Genomic DNA, 21066 nt, shown 5'->3' with positions numbered 1-21066 from the left:
GAACAAGGCAACATCTGTGAGGTGCAATAAAACGAGGTATGCCTGCTTTAACAATCATAAACTAATCCTAAACTCCACCTGCTCTGCCAGGAACTTTCACAAATACTATTTCTTTTGGTTATTCGCTGCTTAAATGAACTCATAACTGGAGAAAGCAAACAGCAACTTCCATTCATCACTTTAGAGCTCACGGATAGAAGCAAGCAGGTAATGTTCCTGAGTCCTGGTTGTGATGTTATGTTTTGGTGACAAAGGAGGTCCTTCCACTTAGGCAAACCCTGTAACTTCAGTCCCATTCCGGATCTGCCCCTGCACTGCTGGGTGGCACACTGCACCAGGCAACTCCAGTGATGCCCAGAGCTTTCTCCAACTGGAGGGAAGAGTCACCAGCCACTTGTGAGCACCTGCCACTATGGGCCCTACTGCCAACAACAAGAAGCCGTGAGCTGGCCACCACTTTGGAATGTTCATTTCATGTAAGGCTCTGTACTGGGAACCTCACATCTGTTGTTATTTATTCCGTGCAACAAGGCTATGAGGTCAATCAATGTTACCACCTCATGTTATAGATAAAGGAATGATTGCCTAACAGAGAAGTTAGGAAACCTGCTCAGGGTCAGCCAGCTAATTACTGGCAGAGCCGGCATAGAATGGACGTCTGCTCGATCCTAAAGTCTATATTTTTTTCCACTAAGCCAAGAAGGTTCCGGGCTCCTCATGCACGACCCTATTTTGATGGGACTCTTAAGTATAACTACTCTGGTAAAAAAGATGGACAGCGAAGGTTGGTGTAAAACATAATGAGTTATTTAATATGCAAGCTTGGCCCCTGCCAGAGAACCTCAAACAAACACAGCACCATCATCAGGCTGTGCTGCTAGGAGTGGGGTGCTTGAAATCAAGGTTTACTGCTTCTCCAACAATGAGAGGGAAACGTGTCATTGTTACAGCCCTGCTTAGGGTCTAAATGGCACCGTGCTCCAGTTTTCAGAGTGGGCCAGCGCACAGGGCCAGGCTCTGGGCCAGGTGCACCTCCGGCTGGATTGCATCAGGAAGGTGAAGTGTTCTGCAAGGTGCTATTTTCTGGTATCACCTCTGCAGCCCAGCGTACAATTTCATCCCGGGCTCCCATAGCAATCCTACTCACCCTGGATCCCACAGGCTGCAAAGAACAATCGAACAGCTGCAAACAGTGGTTATTAGCTCATTTGTTCCTAAAGGGTATATTTACTTGGGGTATTTTTTAAATTTATTTTCTGGAGATTTTTCTTTTTTTAGTTTGTTTTGGTTCCCAATATATATAATCTCCATTAGACGCTAAGTGGAAGATGTAATTTTATTAGGGAAAAGCAAACACAAAACAATCACTTCCTTAGAGAGCAAAGAAAAGAAACACTGTAACTCACAAACCCCTGAGAATTAAAAGCAAGACTATTAGCATACTACCTGCCACAGGGATGCTAGAAATAGGGCAAGCCTGAAGGCCGAAAGCTAGCCCTGCAGGAGCCCTGCAACCTCCTCCTGCCGCGTGGGGGGGGGGGGGGGGTGGGGGGCGTGATGCACAGTAGTTCACAGGACCCCTACGCCCCTTCCTCAGATGCTAAGACTGAACCTGAACAGAGTCAGATGCTTGACCTCAGCAGAATGGCACTTCGGGTAGTTTGAAATCAGAGGTTGAAGGTGAGTTTCCAGCTGTGCGATACAAGGGGCCAGTTCTGTTCTCCAGAACCTTGAGAACCTAGAGCCTTGGGCTGCCTGGGGGGAAGGGCAGCTGAGCAACAGGCACTGCCCCCCCACCACCACCATTCAGCTTCATCCCCAGGAGCTCCCCTTTCCTCTCTTCTCTCTGTCCGGTTTCTTCTGGGAACAGGGGTGAAAACCAGAGGCTAGAAAAGTTTGAGAAGAACACTGGTCCAGCCTGACCCCCAGAGCTAGGTTAGAGCCACGCGCGGCCGGGTGGGAGGCCTCCTGACCCTGGGCCGGAGATCTCACCACCAACCAGGGCGTCAGCTACCCGCTCCACCACGTGCTCTGCCAACTATCCAGAGGGCATGGCACAGCCGGATGGAGCTGATCCCCAAGACCACCCTCCCTAGCAGCCTGAGGCTGTGCCTCTGCCCACTGAGAGGCTAACGAAACTGGGCTATTGGTCCGCTGCTAGAGCTCGGATGCAAGAGTTGAAACAGCTACATTCTGTGAGTCCCCAGCTTGTCCGCCTAGAGAGTCAAAACTTACAGTAAGGAAACAGCTGTGTTAGAGCAGCGGTTCTCAACCTGTGGGTCACGACCCCTTTGGGGGTTGAACGACCCTTTCACAGGGGCTGCTTAAGACATAACAGTAGCAAAATTACAGTTATGAAGTAGCAACAAAAATAATTTTATGGCTGGGGGTCACCACAACATGAGGAACTGTATTAAAGGGTCGCGGCATTAGGAAGGTTGAGAACCACTGTGTTAGAGGCAGATAAAGAGGCACAAGCAAAGTAGGACAGTGCTTCTCACCTGGGCCACACACTAGCACCACCTGGGAGCTTTCAAAACCACAGAGGCCTGGGTCCCACCCTCAGAGATCATCCCTTCGTCTGGGGCGTGGCCTGGCTGGCAGGGACCAGTCAAAGCTGACCAGGTGATTCCAAAGCTCCGTGCTGGGGAAGTGGCTAGCAAACCTCTCTCAGGCCTACCTGCGACTTTGAGTGAAGTCTGATTGGCCACAGCCGTGTTCCTTCATTTACATATTGTCTATGGTGTCTTTGTGAAAGAGACAGCATAGCCCGCAAAGTCTAAAATATTTACTATCTGGCTACAGAAAAAGTCGGCCGACTCCCGTGTGAGAGTTTCAGTTTTGTGACAAGATCTTTGTCCTGTAGGAATTTCAATAAAGGTGTTTATAATAAAGGTCTTCTAAGCTGTGTGACTACGAAACCTGCCCGTCATGGAGCAAATCCTGCATCTGCCCTCAGGTAGCTTTTGCTCAAGAGCACGGCCTCCTTCCCCATCACTGCCTGCAATGCCATGGGCACCATGTGCTGGCCACATTCCGTTCACCTTTGTCACCCACTGTTACAATAAACACAGCACAGAGCTACTCAAACAAGGCAGCTGTGTTTCCCAACACAACAAACTGTCTTGAAACATTCTACTTTGTACTTATCGAAAGCCAAGGAGGGGTGGGTGAGCCAGGCAGCAGGGAAAAAACTGAAAGGTCAGCAGATTCACCCTGTGATTTAATTGTATCAAGGAAAAAGTCAATATTGAAAGCAAATATAATAGAGAAAAGAGCTGTACCCCAGAGCCTGGGGGCACTTACCAGAGCTGAGCTGCTATCACGGGGTTGCTTGCTTTAGAAAAGAAAACAGAGGCATAACATTTTAGAGAGCTTCATCACTTTTACCACGCGCGACAATGACGGGAAAAGAGGTTTCTGGGATCTAGGAGCAGCCTCAACACCAGGAGGCAGAATCTCCACCGTGGCTGCTTCTCCTTTCCTGTGTGCCCTGCCCTCCGATTCGCTCAGTGCACGCTCCTGAGCATGTCCCCAGGGCCAGGCATGCTGGGATGCAGAGAGGACAGACACGGTCCTCGCTCTCAGGGAGCTAGCTCCCAGTCTTAACAGAGACAGAGGGGTGTAAGGTGATAAAGACTAAAATAAAGTATGAACCTACTTGGGAGCTCAGGGCAGATGCTGCTGACCAGGGCAGGGTGTGAGTCTGTGGAAGGGGCCATGCTAAGAGGTAGAGAGGTTATTTATCTAGACTCTGCTTCATTGCAAAAAGGATGCAGCACAGCCCTGGTCAGTTTGGCTCAGTGGTTAGAGCATCGGCCTGCAGACCAAAGGGTCTTGGGTTCGATTCCCAGTCAAGGGCACGTACTTAGGTTACGGTTCGGTCCCTGGCCTTGGTCAGGGTCATGTGGGAGGCAACTGATCAATGTGTCTCTCTCACATCGATGTTTCTCTCTTTCCCTCCCACTCTATCTGAAGAGAAGTGGAAACATATCCTTAAGTGAGGACTTAAAATAAATACATTTAAATATAAAAAGTAACAAGTTTCAGAATAACAGAGCAGAACAATAGAAAGTTCCTTCAAAACCTGCTTCACCAAGCTCCTCGGGGATTAACCAACTAAACCGGAACATAAAATTCCGAGGCAGAGTGAAAAACGCAACCTTTGAATGTCGAATGTCTCCGGGACGGATAGCGTTTACTAGGCTTCCTCTCAAAGGTGCTGGTTCTTCGTAACCGGGCCCCATGTGTAGCTTGATATTCCGTCCGCCCGCTGGAAAGTAAATATTTTACCACGTTACCAGCATCAGAGTATCAGTACATTACACATACTTGAAAGCGAACTTTCATTTACAAGAGTTCCAATGTCAATTTCAACTTGTTGTGACTCGTTTGGTCAAGAGCACAATTCCGCCTCCCATTTGGACATAAAATCGCCTTTGTCAAATCCAGGCTGTATGACAGAGGTAGGTACTTCCACCAAAGGACAAAACCTGCGATTTAGGTACCAGCCACTTGGCTACGCAAACCAAGCAGGTAGCTGGAACATTTGACTAAGAGAACACGGATCCGCACATATAATAAGCCTTTCATAAAACAAATTACGCAGACATTGAAATCTTTTGAAAGGCTCTTATCAATGACCACTTATCTAAACCATGGGAAACGCTGCATCTCTCGCCAAGGTTTTCTGGGTGATAACCGATGTGCTGCCCACCTTCCAGGGGGCATCTTTCTGTCTCGTCTGTCGCTGCTTCATTCCAGCCACTCTCGTTGAGGATTTAGCACACGGAAGGAGCCATCTGCCACCTGCTCTAAAAGTCTCCAAGGGACAACCTCTTCTCTAAACTCCCTTTTCCCTCTAAGCTTCTCCTCCAAGAACAGAAGGGAGCCTGGTCTTGGCCGAAGCCAGGGAGAGTTGCCTCCCAGGATGGAAAATCCTGCCTTGGCAACCGCCCCCACAGGCCTTCCCCGCCTCACTCCAACCGGAGCAGACATCAGCAGACCATGCGATGTCTCTGTGCACCTCTGTCGTTCTGACATTCTCCATCCTCCACAGAACCTATGCGTCGATTCTCAGAAAGGACATGGCTTTTTTCTCCCCCTGCCTTGCAGCATTTAAAAATACATTCAAACAAAACAATTCTTTAAACACAAGTGCACAGCCATTCCCTTGCACAGTAGATATATTTGACGAGCAGATCTTCTGGCACTTTACAGAGTTCAAGGACATGCCATGTGTGGGTAGAGGTTATGAAACATGTGACGTCTTAGATCTTGTAAGAGCTGTTCTCAGATCTGCAAATGTGCCTCAGGAATCAACCTTGGGAGTGCAGTGAAAACGTACATGCCCAGGCCTTACTCATACATTTCATACGTGCACAAGTGGGCACCCATAGACTATGACTACAAAGGTCTTAGTCCTTTGTAGGTCTAAATCCTCATTTTTAAGACCCTGGGAGTTTTCATGCACTTTCGGAAACATGGTCTTAGAAGCATAAGAAAAAAATATACCAGAATAAGTTATCAATTTTTTCAGGATCTTTTCAGATTCAAACAGTTACTGAGCCCACCCTGGGTCACTCACACACATGCTGACATCTGCTCTCATTCTGAAATGTCACCAGATTTCCTGACGTTAAAGGCAACAGAGTAGTGGTTAAAATGTAAGACCCAGACTGTGTGGGGGTTGAATCTTGGCTCTACCACTGTGACTTTGGGCAAATTATGTAACCCCCCTGGCCTTAGTTTCCTTATTTGTAAAATGAGGATCATCAGAGGACCTATCTTCTTAAGGCTGCTGGGAGGACTGTGAGCTGGTGCATGGAGAGCCGGGTGCAGTGCGGTGCACAGAACCTTCCACAGGGATGCTCATGTCCTACCGCTCAGCTGCCCATTGTGGTGGCCACCTGCCCCTTGTGCCCTGGGCACCTGAAACGTGCTCAGTGAGACTGAGAAACTACATTTTAAAATCCCTTTAATATTAATGACTCTAAATTGCCACATGTAGCTAGTGCTGACTGTATCAGGCAGTCTAGTTCAAGCTCGATGTCAGCGATTAATAACTTTGTTACTATTGTCCCCACTCCATCAAGGAGAACGGCGGCTGAAGGAGCCTCAGGGACTGAATAAAGATCAGATCTTAAAGAAGCAGGGACAGGACGTCCGTCGTGAGCCTCTGCTGCCCTCCTTCAAAACACGGGATGGTGGTGTAAGAAGGTGCCTACCTGAATCTGAAGCGAGACCCCAGCCGGATGAAGTCCGATCTATTCGATTTGTTCGTTCCCGGCGTCCGCAGGCGGAAGAAGGCGTGATGCTCGACGGCGCATTTCCAGAGGTGCTTGCAGGTCCTGGCGCTGTCCAAGCGGAATACGAACGTGTGCTCCTGCTCTCGGCCCTTCGGGGGAAGCACAGGGTGCCCGGCTCAGGGGGGAGGGGGTGGAACGTGACCGCGGAGGGTTATTCTCCGCAAGGATGAACAACGGAAGCAAGGCCTACCTGGTCATCGTCCTCCACCACCACCAGTGTCAATTTGCTCTTTTTAAAATCCATTTTGGTGATTTTAGGCCTAGTCGGAGAGAAGACACTGTAAAAGTACAATCTGCAGGAAAACTACACGTCAAACAGCAGTTTCCTCTCTACTTTTAAAACTTGGATTTGCTATGTAATCATTCGTTCATTTCAGCGTGATCATCCAGGTTCATTGCCACTGCCATACACCCACAAGTACAAGGGGACCGTGTGTCTTTAAAATGCATTGGGGGGGGAGTTGCAAATATCCCTCCATAATCATCCATCACATATAATTCCACCACAAAATAGGAAAAGACATTTTTAATATTAGACAAAACTAAATTACCAAAAGAATAAGCCTATTTTGTTAGCTCCTTCAAAGATTAATATGCCTGTCGGGGTCAGTCCAAGAGAATATTCACAGCCATCTCTTCCCTACAAATAAATGAAGTGACAATCGGTAGAAGGTTCTAACAGGTGTGGTCACAGAGCAGAAAGCAAAACAGTTCGCTCAGCACGTTATTTGCCCCATTTACACGCCGCTCAGGCGCAGCGAGACCCAAGGGCTTCACCGCCCAGTTCTTACCCTGACAACGTGCATGTCTACCCCATACATTTCCAGCCACTTCGCTTTATTCAGATAGGAGAGTTCCGCCTGGGCAGGGCTCTTTCCCCTTGGAAAAACCAATGGAAATACATGTAAAGTGCAACTCCTACACCCACAGCCTGCTGAGGGGCACAGCCACACTAAGGAATTTTATGCAGCAATTAGAGGGACGAGAGACGCCCATTTACACTAACGCACCTCCAAAACGGACCGTTCCTTGAACAGGAAGATGACAGAGCAATGCTTATAATGTGAACGGTTAAAGACACAATTTTTTGGTGTGTAGATACGGGTTGGCGTATGCAAAGGAAAGGCTGAGAATACAACAGCTGCCTGCAGGGGGCGGGTGGGGCAGTGGTCTGTGCAGGGCGCTAACATCACTATCCATCTTCAAAAAAGCCACCCATCCTTCAGAATGACTGTGGGACAGCAGGAAACCATGCTAGGTTTCTGAGACTTGGCACAGCAGAGTTTGGGGAAGATGGACCAGAAAGGAAGAGAGGCTAAAGTCTGGGAAACGTGAGTGGAGGCGCCATTGGTAGCCCAGACATAAAAGCATCACACTGGGGTGTCCACGGGGGAAAGGAGGAAGAGGCCCAAAGATAAAGGACAAAGCTAGTTTTAGCTGCGGTGACCACATGTCCTGAAATATAATGCTGCGCAACACATGGTCTCAAATATGACCGTCCCTGGAAGGGACAACACGGCCTACTTCTGAGGAGTTCACTCCAGAAGTTCAGACCTGGACAGAGACCCAGTGTGGGGCGCAGCAAGGCAGCTCCTCCGGGCTTCCTTTGGGAGGCCGGGAGATCAGTGGCATCCCTGGCAGTAAGGAGCAAATCAGGCCCAGGCTCTGTCATTCAGAGAAACGAGCATGCTTTGGTTCTTACTGCACCTCTCTGGAGAGAGAGACGGCGTGGGGGCCATTGGACAAACAGGACTGAATGAAGCACAGGACAGAGGTGATGAGTTGGGGCTGCAATCTTACAGCAGATAAAAGAATCTTACAAAAGCTTACATATTACAAAATAAATCCACGACAAGGTACCTGCACTCTTTCCACCTCTGGAAGATATCAAATTCCATCGCTTCTGTCTGATTTGGAATGAACCGAAACTCAGACACAAGCTCTGGTGTGTGTTCTGGAAGCTCGCATTCCCCAAGCTCCGCTGCAGGCGCCATAGAGGGAGAAAAACAGGAGACATTGTAATGCTTTTCGTTACTGCTGCAACCAGGTCACAGGCATTTTGCAAGGTAAGAGCACAGGTATCCCAAATGTATAACTCCCTCCTTTCGGGAGGACTCGACTGCCGCTCGGTACCCACATGTACATTCAGAATCCCCAAGAGTCATCCCAGCGCCCTCCCCATCTGGCACACCATCATCTTAGCCGTTACCGTCTTTCCCCGCACTGTTCTCCCACCCAGGGAGGCCCCGGTTATATTTCCCCTGTGAAGTGGTAGAGCCTGAATGTGCAATAAAAGGCAACTGCAGGGAATAAGGACCTGCCCAGAAACATCCATTTAACAAAGCTCTCGTTAAGGAGGTGGGTCTGAGCAGCACTCCGGGCTCTGCAGTGCTGGAGAGGACCAATCAAGAATTCAGTACATGCAGAATCCAGGGGGAAATGTGCTGCGAGGGAGAGGGAAGGAGCGAGGGAGGAGGGGGTGTGAGGGCCGCAGGAGCAACTGCCGCAACTCAGACGGGAGGGAGCCCGTCCTGCAGAGGGGAGGCAGCCACGTGGGCAGTCCCCGTGGAGGGTCCTTGCTCTCACCAGGGGCCCCACAGATCGGTGGGCCTGAGAACACAAGGGGCCCCATTCCTCCAGGACACCAATGGGAAAACCCCCCTCCCCCCCCGCAGCTCAGGAAGCAGACCCCAGAATAAGGAGTACTCCGGAGGCTCCTCTAACATCTTGCTCCAAAGGGGGTCACCACCCTCAGACCTGCAGCATCAGCATCACCTGGGAGCCTTCTCATAATGCCAGATATCAGACCCCACCTCAGAGCTACTGAAGCAAAACCAGCCTTTTCTTAAGATGCCTAGGTGGTTGGTGCACACATTACTTTGAAAAGCACTGATCTACAATCGTGGTTTTCAAAGGTGAGCATGCATCAGAGTCACTTGGAGGGCTCGTTACCATACACGTCGCCGGACGCCCACCACCGCGGGGATTCTGATTCCATGGGTCTGGAACAGGCTTGAGAATCTGATTTTCTAGCAAGTTCCCAGGTGATGCTGATGTGGATGACCCAGGGAACACACTTTGAGAACCACTGCTTAACTAACACAACAAATCCCATCAACTGACCAGCCAGCAGATGCCTGAGCCCCTCCAGTGACAGCGACTTACTATGTACCCAGCAGCCCTTTGCATCACCCCATGAGGGCACACCAGGACTGGCACAGGCTGCTGAGGACTCCAGCTGGCTTGCAGAAGTCAACACAACTTCCCTGATCATACAGAGGGAGCATTCATCTGACAGGCTCAGGATGGTGGGAAGACCGCGAGACCATGTCTGACACAGGGAGGGACTGGTGAATGACTCCTCACCTGCCTGCAGACCCTCGTCTGTAACTCTGACATGGGTGGTACCCCCAAAGACCCCCAGGTACACTGGGTCAGGGTGGGCAAAGTCACTAATGAAGACTGCCCTGGAAATATTTGCCCAGAGAAAGTGAGGTCTGGGTTTCCAAGGTAGAAGCCCACCAGTGGCCATTGACCAAGGGGTCACCCTGAAACTAGTGGCCTGGCAAGGCTGAGGGGCAGTCTGGAAGAAGATCCCCTTGATATGAACCACTCTTCCCTTGCACCCACAGGCCAAAATGAGGCAATGGAGCCCTGCATTTGGGGATGTGTCTGGACAAGACTACTAACACCATCAAGCACAAGAAGGAGAAGCCAGGCAATGACAAGGTTTCCCTGGGACCCAGCAAGGGGCTGGCATCCCCTCCTGACGACTGGATGAACCAGGCCTGCGGGAGACCCTTTTGAGAGAGCATGCCTGCCTTCCAAGACCCTGCTGGCAAACTCGACACTACTCATCCTGCAAACTCTGCAGCCAGGGCCCCAGCTGCGGAGGGTGGAGGAAACAGCTGACACAGGAGGGTGAGTCCCGCCTCTGCTGTCTGTGTGACCGGGGCAAGTCACTTAACCTCTCTGGGGCTCTGACAATGCACAAGAACATGGGCACACAACAAATGGTTATCCCTTCTTCTTCCTCCATTGTTTTCCTTTTTGCCTGAACTAAATTTTAAATCTACCAGAAACTTAGTTCCCCAAAGAGCACAGCCTCTACGCAAGGCCACTGCACCCTAACTCTGGAAGCACCACTAACTCCAGGACAACCACGGCAGACACGTCTGCAAGGCTCACGCACGGGAACACACACAACCTTTCATGTTACTCAAACCCACACGGATGCTCTCACGGACTTTACAGTCTGAGGCAAGCTGGCTCGGCTGTGGTCGGACTGCAAAGCAGGCCACAGCATTAACTGATGGGATGCGAGAAGGGGGCCTGGAAGGACAATGTAACAAGAACTTCCCGTAGACATCTGTGTGTCTGAGTCCTCACGTAATGGCTGCATCTGAAATTACACTAATGTGGTTCTAACTCAAGTGGATAATTTCTTTAAGGGCTCACAGACAGCTGCTATTCTTGTCTGCGTGGGTTCTGGGGCCAGGATCTAGTTCTGCTGGAGCTGGACTCGGTGACGGCAGGGATGTCTTCCTCACAGGGGCGGGTGGGCGTGACACGTGTGTCTCATCCTCTGATCAATCAAGATGATGGTCAGGTTTACATATTGCATCTCTGGCCTCAGAAAGAAACCTCTCCAGTGGACTGGGGGCACCAGGTCCGACATGGACACCTTCATCCCACTAACTACACCCTGACAGCTACTGCTTGGCCACCAAGCCTGATGGTATGACCTCCTGGCAACTCAGAAACTCCAGGTGGATGCTGCTTGACAAGCTGGGGAGGTCTCTACCTGGTCAAGGTGGACAGCCCATTTCCAAGTTCACCAAGCCCTTACATGTCCTTATGGTGCTGTATTAGGAATACATAAATGTAAAGTACTTAGCACTGTACTTGGCAAAGACGGTGACAGATGACAATATGGTCACCTCTACCAACCAACGCCTTCAGACCCCAGGGGCAGGCTCTCCCTTCAACCAAAGTCCTCGGCAGCCTTTTCAACCTCATTCCATTCATTCTGCACTTACTGAGCACCTACAACATGCCAAGGTCCCATTAGAGAATAAGAAAGTTGACTAAGGAATGGAAGTATCAGAGCATGGGAATAACCTGAAGTCATTAAAAAACATCTTTGAGTGTAAACAGGACTTGCATGTACTAAAAATGCCAAGTAGAAAATCATACAGCTCTGGCCGGTTTGGCTCAGCGGTTGGAGCATCGGCCTGCGGACCAGAGAGTCCTGGGTTCGGTTCCCGCTAGGGGCATGTACCAAAAAAACAAAAACAAAAACAAAAAAATCATACAAAAAATTTATGTATGACTCTGAACAGAATTACATTTTAAAAACTCCACTCAAAACTCATAGACAGACTCTCTGGTTGTGTGGCTGGCAGGAGAGGGTTCCTTCCCTCCTTCTGCCCGTCTGTTGTGCTGTTGTCCTGGTTGTCTACAATAAGCATGCACTGATCTCATAATTTGAGAAGACTTTGATCAACTTTTAGAAACTGGTGAACACAAAAGTGAGAAGCCAAATCTTATTCTGATGTTCAAAAAGAATTAGTAATTATGAATGAATGAATAATTCATGACTCCGTGGAAGCCAATGAACACACAGGTAGGCGAGCCCAGAGCATATGTCTATCTGATGTACTAATGAAATTCCTCAGGTGCAGTTACACGTCCGTATCCTCTTAGTCAGTGCTGGAAATGCTGGCAAGGGTTTCCTGTGCACTGGGAAGATCCACCAGGGCATCATGCGGAGGGAAGTCGATGCCTACGGCCATGCAGGCAAACCTCTTACTGTCCAGTTCCCACCCACACGCAGATGACTCTGCTGTCAATGCTTCTTGTCGAGTCAGATCTGCACACTCAAGAAGCTACTGGAGGTCCCACTGGCACCTCTCAGCCAAGAGATCTTACGCTAATGTCTCCTCCACCGGAGTCCGATTCTTCTTCTAACCATTCCGTCACCTATCCTCGGTGGCAGCCTATGAGTCATCCCCGACTCCTCTCTTGACACCAAAGTCTGATGACCAGGTCCTTCTCCTCACATCAACAATGCTGTTTGTTTGTTCTGGGGTGTGTGTGTGTGTGTGTGTTGTGTGTGTGTGCTAAACCCCCAGCCCTAATCAGTTTCTTTTCATCACAGCAACTACTCCTCACTGCACCCCCGGCCCCAGTCTTGGTCTTACTCTGGCCCCTTCTCCCCAGCACAGCGGAGCCTTTCTCCAAGGCGCTTCTAACCGGGCTGCCTCCCTCTTAAAACCTTCAAAGGCACTACTGCGGACAGCATGGGATTCATGCTCTTTACCGGGGTCCAAGCCACCCACCTATCCTGCTTCTTGAAAGTCACCCTCCGACACACCATTCAACTGCTGGTACCTCTCTGCACATACTTTTCTACTTTGTGCCTTGGCTCCTTCGATCCTATTCACTCACTGATCCCTCCGCGGGCCCCCTTCTTCCGGCCTCCCACAGGTCTCTGTTCCGGAGGGAACTACACCACACTCTGTGCATACAGAGTATGTGGTCCCGCCACAGGGTCCTCATGGACTGCAGGTCACTTGAGGACCAAGACCATATCGTACCCATGTATATCCCCAAAGTAGAGCACTGCACCTGGTACACAGAAGACATTCATTTGTTCAAATAAAAGCAATGACATTAGAATACTAATGACTACTGCAGAGTGATGTACCTTGTAGACAGAGAGCAGCTAGTTCCACAGCCGTCTCATACGGGCATTTCAATCTTGGAAAAAAAGAAAAGAAATTAATTCTACATCTGAACTTTACTCCTCGTAGCCACACAAAATGTCATTCAAATCATTTGTCAAAAGGTAGTGATCCTTAGGTAATGATTTTTGTTCTCTGTGGTTTCTACTTCTGCTGTCCACATTAAACAATGCAAACAAGCTGACTTATATTAGATATTTCCCCAAGTCAGTTCTCATCGTCTGATAAAAATAACCCAATCTAGGTATAGGTTCTATCAACCCTGTGGGCAATTTTGACGAATTTTGTAAAGGTGGGGAAGTTTGGGAAACAGAATGAGAAGCCTTCCCTTGGCCTTATTTTTAAACTTATTTTATCTTGACATAGTACATGCACCTTTCCAAGCTGCCTCACATCTTTCTGGAAACGAGGTCATAATATTAAAAATAAGCAGACAGACACAGTTTCCGACAATGCACAGACAGCTCGATACACTCAAGCATTCAAGTAAGTGTAACTGAGGCTGAACCATAGAGGTGTATGACTACACATCAAGATCTCGTTTGTATTTAATACGACAAATTTGGTTAGAAAAATAATAATGACATACATTGGTATAGCACTTCATAGTTTTAAAGCCTTTTCATCTATATTATCCAATTTGGTCAATGCATGGAGTTTGTAAACCCCTAGGATGGGTATGGCCAGCTCCCCATCTCCCACTCGGAGATGAGGAACGGAGTGTTCAAGAGCCTTGCTCAAGGTCATCCAGCTGGTAGGGGTCAGTGCTGAGACCGGAACACCATTCTGCTTTGAAGCACAGTGAATCAGGCAGAAGAGCATGTAAACTGCAAAGTACTACACAAATGCAGGATGTCGCCATTAATATTTTTCCAAACTGAGGACATTTACTTGAGTCAAGAGGCCTTCAGTATGAGGAGCACAGTATGGAGAAAGGGGGAGGGAGATAAAAATACACACACACACTCGTAATACACACATCGATCAGAGACCTGTATTGCATGGCTGAGTAAGGCAAATGTATACACTGTACAATCTACTTGTTCTCTAGCGTACGTTCCACTAAGGATTTTTACAGCACATATTCTTCTACTGAGAGTTTGCAAATTCGGAAATCCCATTTTAAATTTCCTCCGGGTTATATTCAAAATCAAAATGTATTCTTGTCAATATCAGGCCTTGCGTTTTAGATTCAGTATAGTCTTCCGTTTTTCAGGTAGAACGGTCAACACGTATGCTGAGAAATGACAACTGTAAAAGCTATGACTGCAAATCTCGTATCTTTAGCAGATTAATGTTGCATGTGAAATCAACCACGGCAGTGCCAACGCTCTGCATCTCCAAGTCACTGTGTAGCCAGAGGCCTAGTAGTTAAAAACCACTTTTCAGAGGGCAAAGCAAATGAGATGGGATGTCTCAATCTCTTCCTACCAGAGTCAGAACATAACCTCTTTACATTATTTAATGCAGATGGTGATGAATGAGACTTTTTGACTGTCCAAATACTTGTAAGTGTATACATACTAATAACGTATCTTGCTTGCAAAGCCATTATGAATGGGGCAGTGATGCGATCAGGGAGAGAATTATTCCCAAATACACATCACTTAAGATATTAAATGCTTTTGGAAATGCTTCAAGCCATAGAGTAATCATTTAAAATAAGATGATGACAGTGATACAAGTATTAGACTCACTTTACAATGCCTGGTGTACTTTTTTTGAATTTTGAAAAGGGAACAAGGGTAAGAGAGTTAAAAAACATAACAGTGAATTATTTAGAAACATACTATGATCTATCCTGGGTTTAAGAGTTAGAACAAAAGTGTACTTACTTTCCTGAAAGAATGTCATGCCTGAGTTGTAAAACAAACAGGTACCTGACAAACATATACAAAAGTCAACAGAGTGGTCACGCTTTCCCAGCCACTTCCGATCCCCACTGCCCCGCCCCGAGCCCGCCCCGCACACAGCCCGGAATTCTGCATTGTAAGAAGGGAGTCCAACTCAAATGAGAACTGTGGTGGAAGCATCTCCTCTGAGTCTCCAGGAAGGCATCCAGAACCTGGCTAGGAAGGTGAGTGCACGGACAAACTCGCAAGATACTTGGAAGATGGAACACGGAACACGGCACAGCCCACTGAGGCCCCCCGACCCCTCCATGTCCCGGGAGAGGGCCACACACCGCACTCAGCGCTCACACACGGCAGGCATGCAACATGTCCAGTCCAATGGCCAGGAGGATCCAGCGCCTGTGGCCTCAGCCAGCCCCACCAGGGAGTCCAGAAAGGCTGCACTGGACTCTATCAGATTACAGCTGTCTGTAGTTAGCAACTGCTGAAGACATTTTTCCTGGTGCAGTTTAACTGCAGACTGTTCTGTGTTTTGTTTTTTTTAATCCTCACCCGAGAACATTTTTGCATTTATCTTCAGGGAGAGCAGGAGGGAGAGAGGGAGGAAGAGAGAGAGAGAAACATCGATGTGAGAGAGACACATCGAGTGGCTGCCACCCACATGACCCCAACCGGGGCCGGGGACAAACTGCAATCAAGGTACGTGCCCTTAGCAGGAACTGAACCCGGGCCTCTCTGGTCTGAGGGCCGAGGCTCTAACTGCTGAGCCAAACCAGCCAGGGCTGCAGACTGTCTTTTTAAAAACTGGGCACATGTGGGCGAGCGCGCACGCACGAAACGAAGACCCTGGACCTGGACTGCAGCTGCTGGTTACAGGAGTAAAGAAAATGGGGAAGACAACGGAACGTAACACAAGTGGGGTTCAGTTTAGTAAAAAAAGTATGTCTTTGCTTAAGTAAGTGGTTTCTTATCAGATGCACGGGGTCATGGGAACCACTTCCGAGTGCTCAGTAGAAACCAAAAGGCTGCCCACGTTCTCTACTCCATACCTAGGGGGTCAGGATCTCACACACAAGACTGGTCCCCAGGAATCTGATTTGCTCAAAAGCTTGCCGGGTGTTTCTGTCACACAACCCTGGTTAAGAATCACTCGTTTTGATGACAGCCTGAAGCAGCATGCTTCATAAAGGACTCTGAAGGAAAATACCAGAATAATCTCATTTGTGTGAAATTCTAAAACAATGCAGATAGTCTCTCTCGGTGGAATGGACATAGGACAGTGTGGGAGACCCAGAAATCAACAGGGGCTGAAGGTTCTATTGCAGAACGTTCTAGTCTGTGATGGTGCTTAACCACCACTGAACTGAGTACTCCCGTCAAGGAGGATACAGTGTGACATGGCCCGAACTCACAATTCCTACAGGAAAACCTAACTGCAGGAGCCCCATCGGCCTCCCCGGGGCGGGGGTGAAGGTGGGGGTGTTGAAGGGTGATAAGCAGTCTCTGCTTAGGCAGTCACCTCCAAGCTCGTGGTCAACCCTGGACTACCCAGGAGCTTACATGTCACCCACTACTGTCCAGCACGTAGACAATGACAAGGAGGTTCTGAGGACATCAGGCAGGACCGGGCAGATAGATAATTTCTCTGACAAAAGGGTGACAGGAGGGAAAGCCCACACTGAAAATGTGTTGGCGGTCTCTTCTGCTTCAACACTGTCTCTGCAGCCTGGCAGGCACAGCAAGTGCTCCATAGAAGAGACTCGGTGGGGCTGAAGGATAACATGAAGAGAGTCTAACCACTTTGAAACTGTAGCAATCAAGGGAATATTTTGCAGTCCCTTAAAAAAAAAAAAAAAAAAAGGTAATTTTGGACTGAAAAATGTTCTTCCAATACCTGCTTTCTTACCTGATACAAAAATAAAGTGCCAGAGAACAACTAACCAAATCACCCCGGGTCCCACCAAACAGACGTGTGACAAGAAAACACATCTTTTTTCTTTGATTCACTAAGAAAAAGGTCAAATTAAGCAAAGCGTGGATTTTCAACAGAATACAGAGAGAAGCACAGGCAAAACACTAATAACTCTTGCTCAGACTCTAAAGACAGCAGAGGAGGGGGAGGCAAACCCACGGTTTCGAAGACCCATAAATTATAAGTGAACAAGTGCTGGCGGGGGGATCTTGTTCTGCATTTCGTCCTACCTTGTAAACTCTTCACGAAGGTTGTTCGGTTCTGAAGAATAATATTTAACTCGAAAGTGCAAAGCATAAGCAGGTCCAACTAAACATGTGGAGATGGAAGGTGGACGAGGTGTTCCCCCAGTTTTGAAGATTGCGGAATGGACAAAAGGAAAAAATCACATTAATTCTATTAACACATTCACGGCTACCCTGGGAGGGCACCCAAAGCTAGTAAGTTCTTTTCCATTCTAGTTTGGAAAACAAAAAGGAATTGTGTCAGCAAAGACGGCTACGCTGGGTACCTCCCTCTGGAGGGAAAGCGTGATCATCTAGAATTCCAGATGCATTACTATGAGCTGACATTTCACTTCCACCTTTGATTGGCATGATGCTCCAAACTGACACTTTTTTACAAAATACAAATGGGCTAAAGGGAAATGACACATAGTGTTCTAAATACACAGTCAAAATTCCTTCAAGTATTACGTGTTAAAAAATGACCCACGCATACATGACACTGAGGAAGCACAGTACCATACCTGTCACACCGGAGCTGGACCAGCCTTGCAGACCTCCCCTGCTCCCCTATCCCCCGAGCCTACTTTATAACGCATTAGAACGGACTGTACCACGTGTGACGTCATGTTTCTGAACAGCAGTTAATCTGTTCCCACTAGTAGGGGTGCCTGATTTCAAATGAGACCGTAGTCTGTTTCTTAATGTCTACTCAAAACTCTTGTTGAAACGTTAAACTCGAGCATGTGGCCAGCCTTAAGACATTAAACATCATTCATTGAAAACTGAATCTATTTAAATGATGCTCCCAAGTTCTCATGAAAACAGAACGCCTCAAAACACTGGCGAAGGAGTTTACTTTCCGATGAAAGAAAAAAAATGAGTGGGCTACCTTCTGCGTACTTACTTTTCATCTGTTTTTTTATGGGTTTGGAATGATCCAGCCAGTGCTGAAAGAAAGAAAACATACCTTTAGGAATAGTGCATCGGCAAGAGTATACAGACCCGGGTTACCCTCCTCCACAAACTGGAGCGACTCTACCCGTGAAAACCAGAGGCTGGGACGGATCACGAGTTCTTAGGCTGGGGATCTGCAAGCTGCTTGGGGTGGTATAAAATAAAATCTGTGCTCATGCACACCGTGCACTGTTTCTGGGGCAAGGGCCCGTGGCTTCCACAAGCTTTGCAAGGAGAGGCCTAAAAGAACCTAAACCCTCTAACGAATTGATCTGTCAAGTCCCTTGTCGTCAGTGGAGCCAACTGCCTCTTCCTTCCGAGCCCCTCAAGTTACAATCAATCTTCCCCAATTCTTCCAAGTCTCTATTAATCTAGTAAAGACTACCAACTGCACTGCTAAGGCTCCCTGATCCCACCCTGGTCTTGTAGCTGTTACCCTAAACTCTGAAATTATAAAACCAGAGGAAGGGAGAGGGAGAGAGAGAGAGAGAGAGAGAGAGAAACATTGATGAGAGAGAACATCGACTGGCCACCTCCTGCATGCCCCCCACTGGGGATCGGGCCCACAACCTGGGCATGTGCCCTGACTGGGAATTGAACCGGTGACCTCTTGGTGCAGGGGGTGACGCTCAACCACTGAGCCACACTGGCCAGGCCGACCCCTATATGTTTTGCCAGGGAAATGACTCACACTGAAGACAGGCAGAGACTTGCCTGGGAAACTTCAGCTCTGGTCAAGGAGGGCAATTTCACACCCTCTGGTTTTTACCAGAACCACCACTTCGGCCTTATCCATCCCCCCAAGGCAATTACCAAACCAGTCCCCTCACTGACAGTCCCAATGGGCCGCAAAAGTGTAACTTCCACGGGGAAGGACATTTAGGAACATAACACGGAGCCGCTCCATGTGAACTAAGCCCTAGTGGGTAGAGTCACGGGTTCACGTCATCATTTCTGTGCTTCCTGTGCCAAGCACAGAGTGTGGTACCCAGAAGGCCCTTACTGGCTTCTTGAGACATCAATAAATGTCCAACATCACTTTTTAAAAGCGAGGCAAACTTGTCCCATCACCTTCCGTACACTGGGTCCACGCTGGAGCATCGCTTAGAGCAACGGCGGCCAGAGCGGGTCTCTCTCGCTGCTCAGAGCCAGAGCCACCCTGCCATCAGGATCCTCTCCGAGGCAACTGCACTTGGCACATCTCACAGCGGGCAAGGCCGGGACTCGGCGCGGCGTGCTCTAGTCCTCGCCAGAGAGCCCGTGGGAGGAGTGGATCGGGAACACAAAAGCAAATAGCAGATGAAGTGCAACACAATAAGCTGTGAGCAGTGCAGTGGGAGAACGTGGGCTTCTGACACCTCCACTCCCCTTCCGGCTCCCCGCCTAAGCGACCCTGCACAAAAGCAGCGGATCACCGACGCCCAAGCCGGATGCCTATCTCCAAGGCACAGGTACAGATGCTTTCTCTCATTGTTAGCGGCTGTGAATTGGAAATGGCCTACGTGCCCATCAACAAAGACGGATTACAAAACTGGTTCATCCATCGAATGAAATACTAATTCAGCCTTTAAAACTGATGTGGGCCTATAGTCACTGAAGTGGCCAGAGACCCACAGCACAATGTCAGATGAAAACAATCAGGTAGGATCCCACGTATATAAAAGGAGTATGTTCTATCCAGATTGTGTCCACAAAGATTTTGAGGGGCTATTTTTGGATATGGAGTTATGCATACCGTTTACTCTTTTTTGACTCTGACGCATCATTTTTTTACTTTTAATGAGAATACTATTTTCATGCAGGTAGGCGGGGTGGCACCTCCATTATTCATTCATTCGTTGTTTGCCCATCAGGCAGTGTTTGACAATCAATTTGCCTCATTACAGTTAGGTCTCAATGCTGCGCTCAACCAGGCTGAAAACCCTGGACTTTAGTCCCAGGGAGGAGAACAGATACAGATTTGATGAAAATATTAGCATATTTACTTTCCTGCCAAAGTAAGGATCGTGCAGATGGCCATGACTAAACCTGTTCTTCTCACTTTCTCATGAATCCACCCTTACCAGGCAAAGGAAGTTCTCCCTGCAACCAGCCTCTTCAGCTTATTAGCCCAGAGGCTCATGCTTAAAGGAGCTTGTCCCATTTCTTTCCTATCAAGTCTCCTTATCACATTTTGTTATTGTTTTTTAATTTTTTTTTCTTTATTGATTTGAGAGAGAGAGATAGGAACGTAGATGAGAGAACATCAATTGGCCGCCTCCTGCATGCTTCCCACCGGGGATTTGGCCCACAACCTGGGCATGTGTCCTGACCAGGAATCGAACCGGCAACCTCTGGGTGCATGGGTCAACGCTCAACCACTGAGCCACACAGGCCGGGCTCCTTATCACACTTTGGACAGAACAAGTCTAAACCCACCATTCCTCTCCCTCTATAATCACACTCTAATCTTGATCCAAATCCAACCTGCGTTGTTTCCTTAGGTGTGGTTTCCAACCCTGGCTGAGCATTACACTCTCAGATGCCCGGGTCCCACCCACGATCCATTCAACAGAATCTCAGAGCATGAGCGTTTGTTAAAAGTGCCCAGTGTGCTCATTAAATATTTAGTGCGAAAGTTCTCCCACATCCTCTCCTAACCGGGAACGGGTCCTAATGATCTTGAGAATCTTGAAACATCCACGACCCCTTTTGAACGTTGCTCTCTGAGCTCTGGAAAATCCCAATTTCACAGTTTACCAGCCAAATATCTACAGCCACTGTTAACTCACAGACAGACAGAGCATGGCTAGATGCTTCTCCTGGACAGCAGGCTGTTTTTTGCTGAAGGAGCTCCCTTCTCCACGCAGGCTAGCCTCCAGCCTTCCTGCCCAGCAACTTTCTGGAGCCCTGCCCAGAGCAAGACCTGCCAGGATGGAGGCCTGTGAGAAGTCTGAGCCTTGCTAAGCTGGGAAAGGAACCAGAAACAGCTCCATTTGAAAAGCTCCTTGACCCGGTGGTGTTTAG

The 21066-nt window shown here is 48.5% G+C and overlaps 1 protein-coding gene across 3 annotated transcripts in view; it reads right to left on the bottom strand.

Moving 5' to 3' along the window:
* The window catches only part of EPB41L4B (erythrocyte membrane protein band 4.1 like 4B), a 124964-nt gene that overhangs the window by 60893 nt on the left and 43005 nt on the right, over positions 1–21066 (bottom strand). For all 3 annotated transcript variants that reach the window (XM_036261277.1, XM_036261276.1, XM_036261278.1), the window contains exons 3-13: positions 18011–18053; positions 17110–17188; positions 14890–14934; positions 13018–13070; positions 8169–8289; positions 7100–7187; positions 6860–6948; positions 6499–6568; positions 6228–6397; positions 4164–4273; positions 3307–3337 (exon numbers count right to left, since the gene is read on the bottom strand). In XM_036261277.1, the coding sequence (XP_036117170.1) occupies positions 3307–3337; positions 4164–4273; positions 6228–6397; positions 6499–6568; positions 6860–6948; positions 7100–7187; positions 8169–8289; positions 13018–13070; positions 14890–14934; positions 17110–17188; positions 18011–18053 (899 nt within the window). The remainder of the gene's footprint in view (positions 1–3306; positions 3338–4163; positions 4274–6227; positions 6398–6498; positions 6569–6859; positions 6949–7099; positions 7188–8168; positions 8290–13017; positions 13071–14889; positions 14935–17109; positions 17189–18010; positions 18054–21066) is intronic.

Source organism: Molossus molossus, unplaced genomic scaffold (assembly GCF_014108415.1).
Source record: "Molossus molossus isolate mMolMol1 unplaced genomic scaffold, mMolMol1.p scaffold_m16_p_14, whole genome shotgun sequence".
Taxonomy (NCBI): Eukaryota; Metazoa; Chordata; class Mammalia; order Chiroptera; family Molossidae; genus Molossus; species Molossus molossus.
Note: the sequence above shows the minus strand (reverse complement) of the source record. Positions and strands in the feature narration are given on the sequence as shown.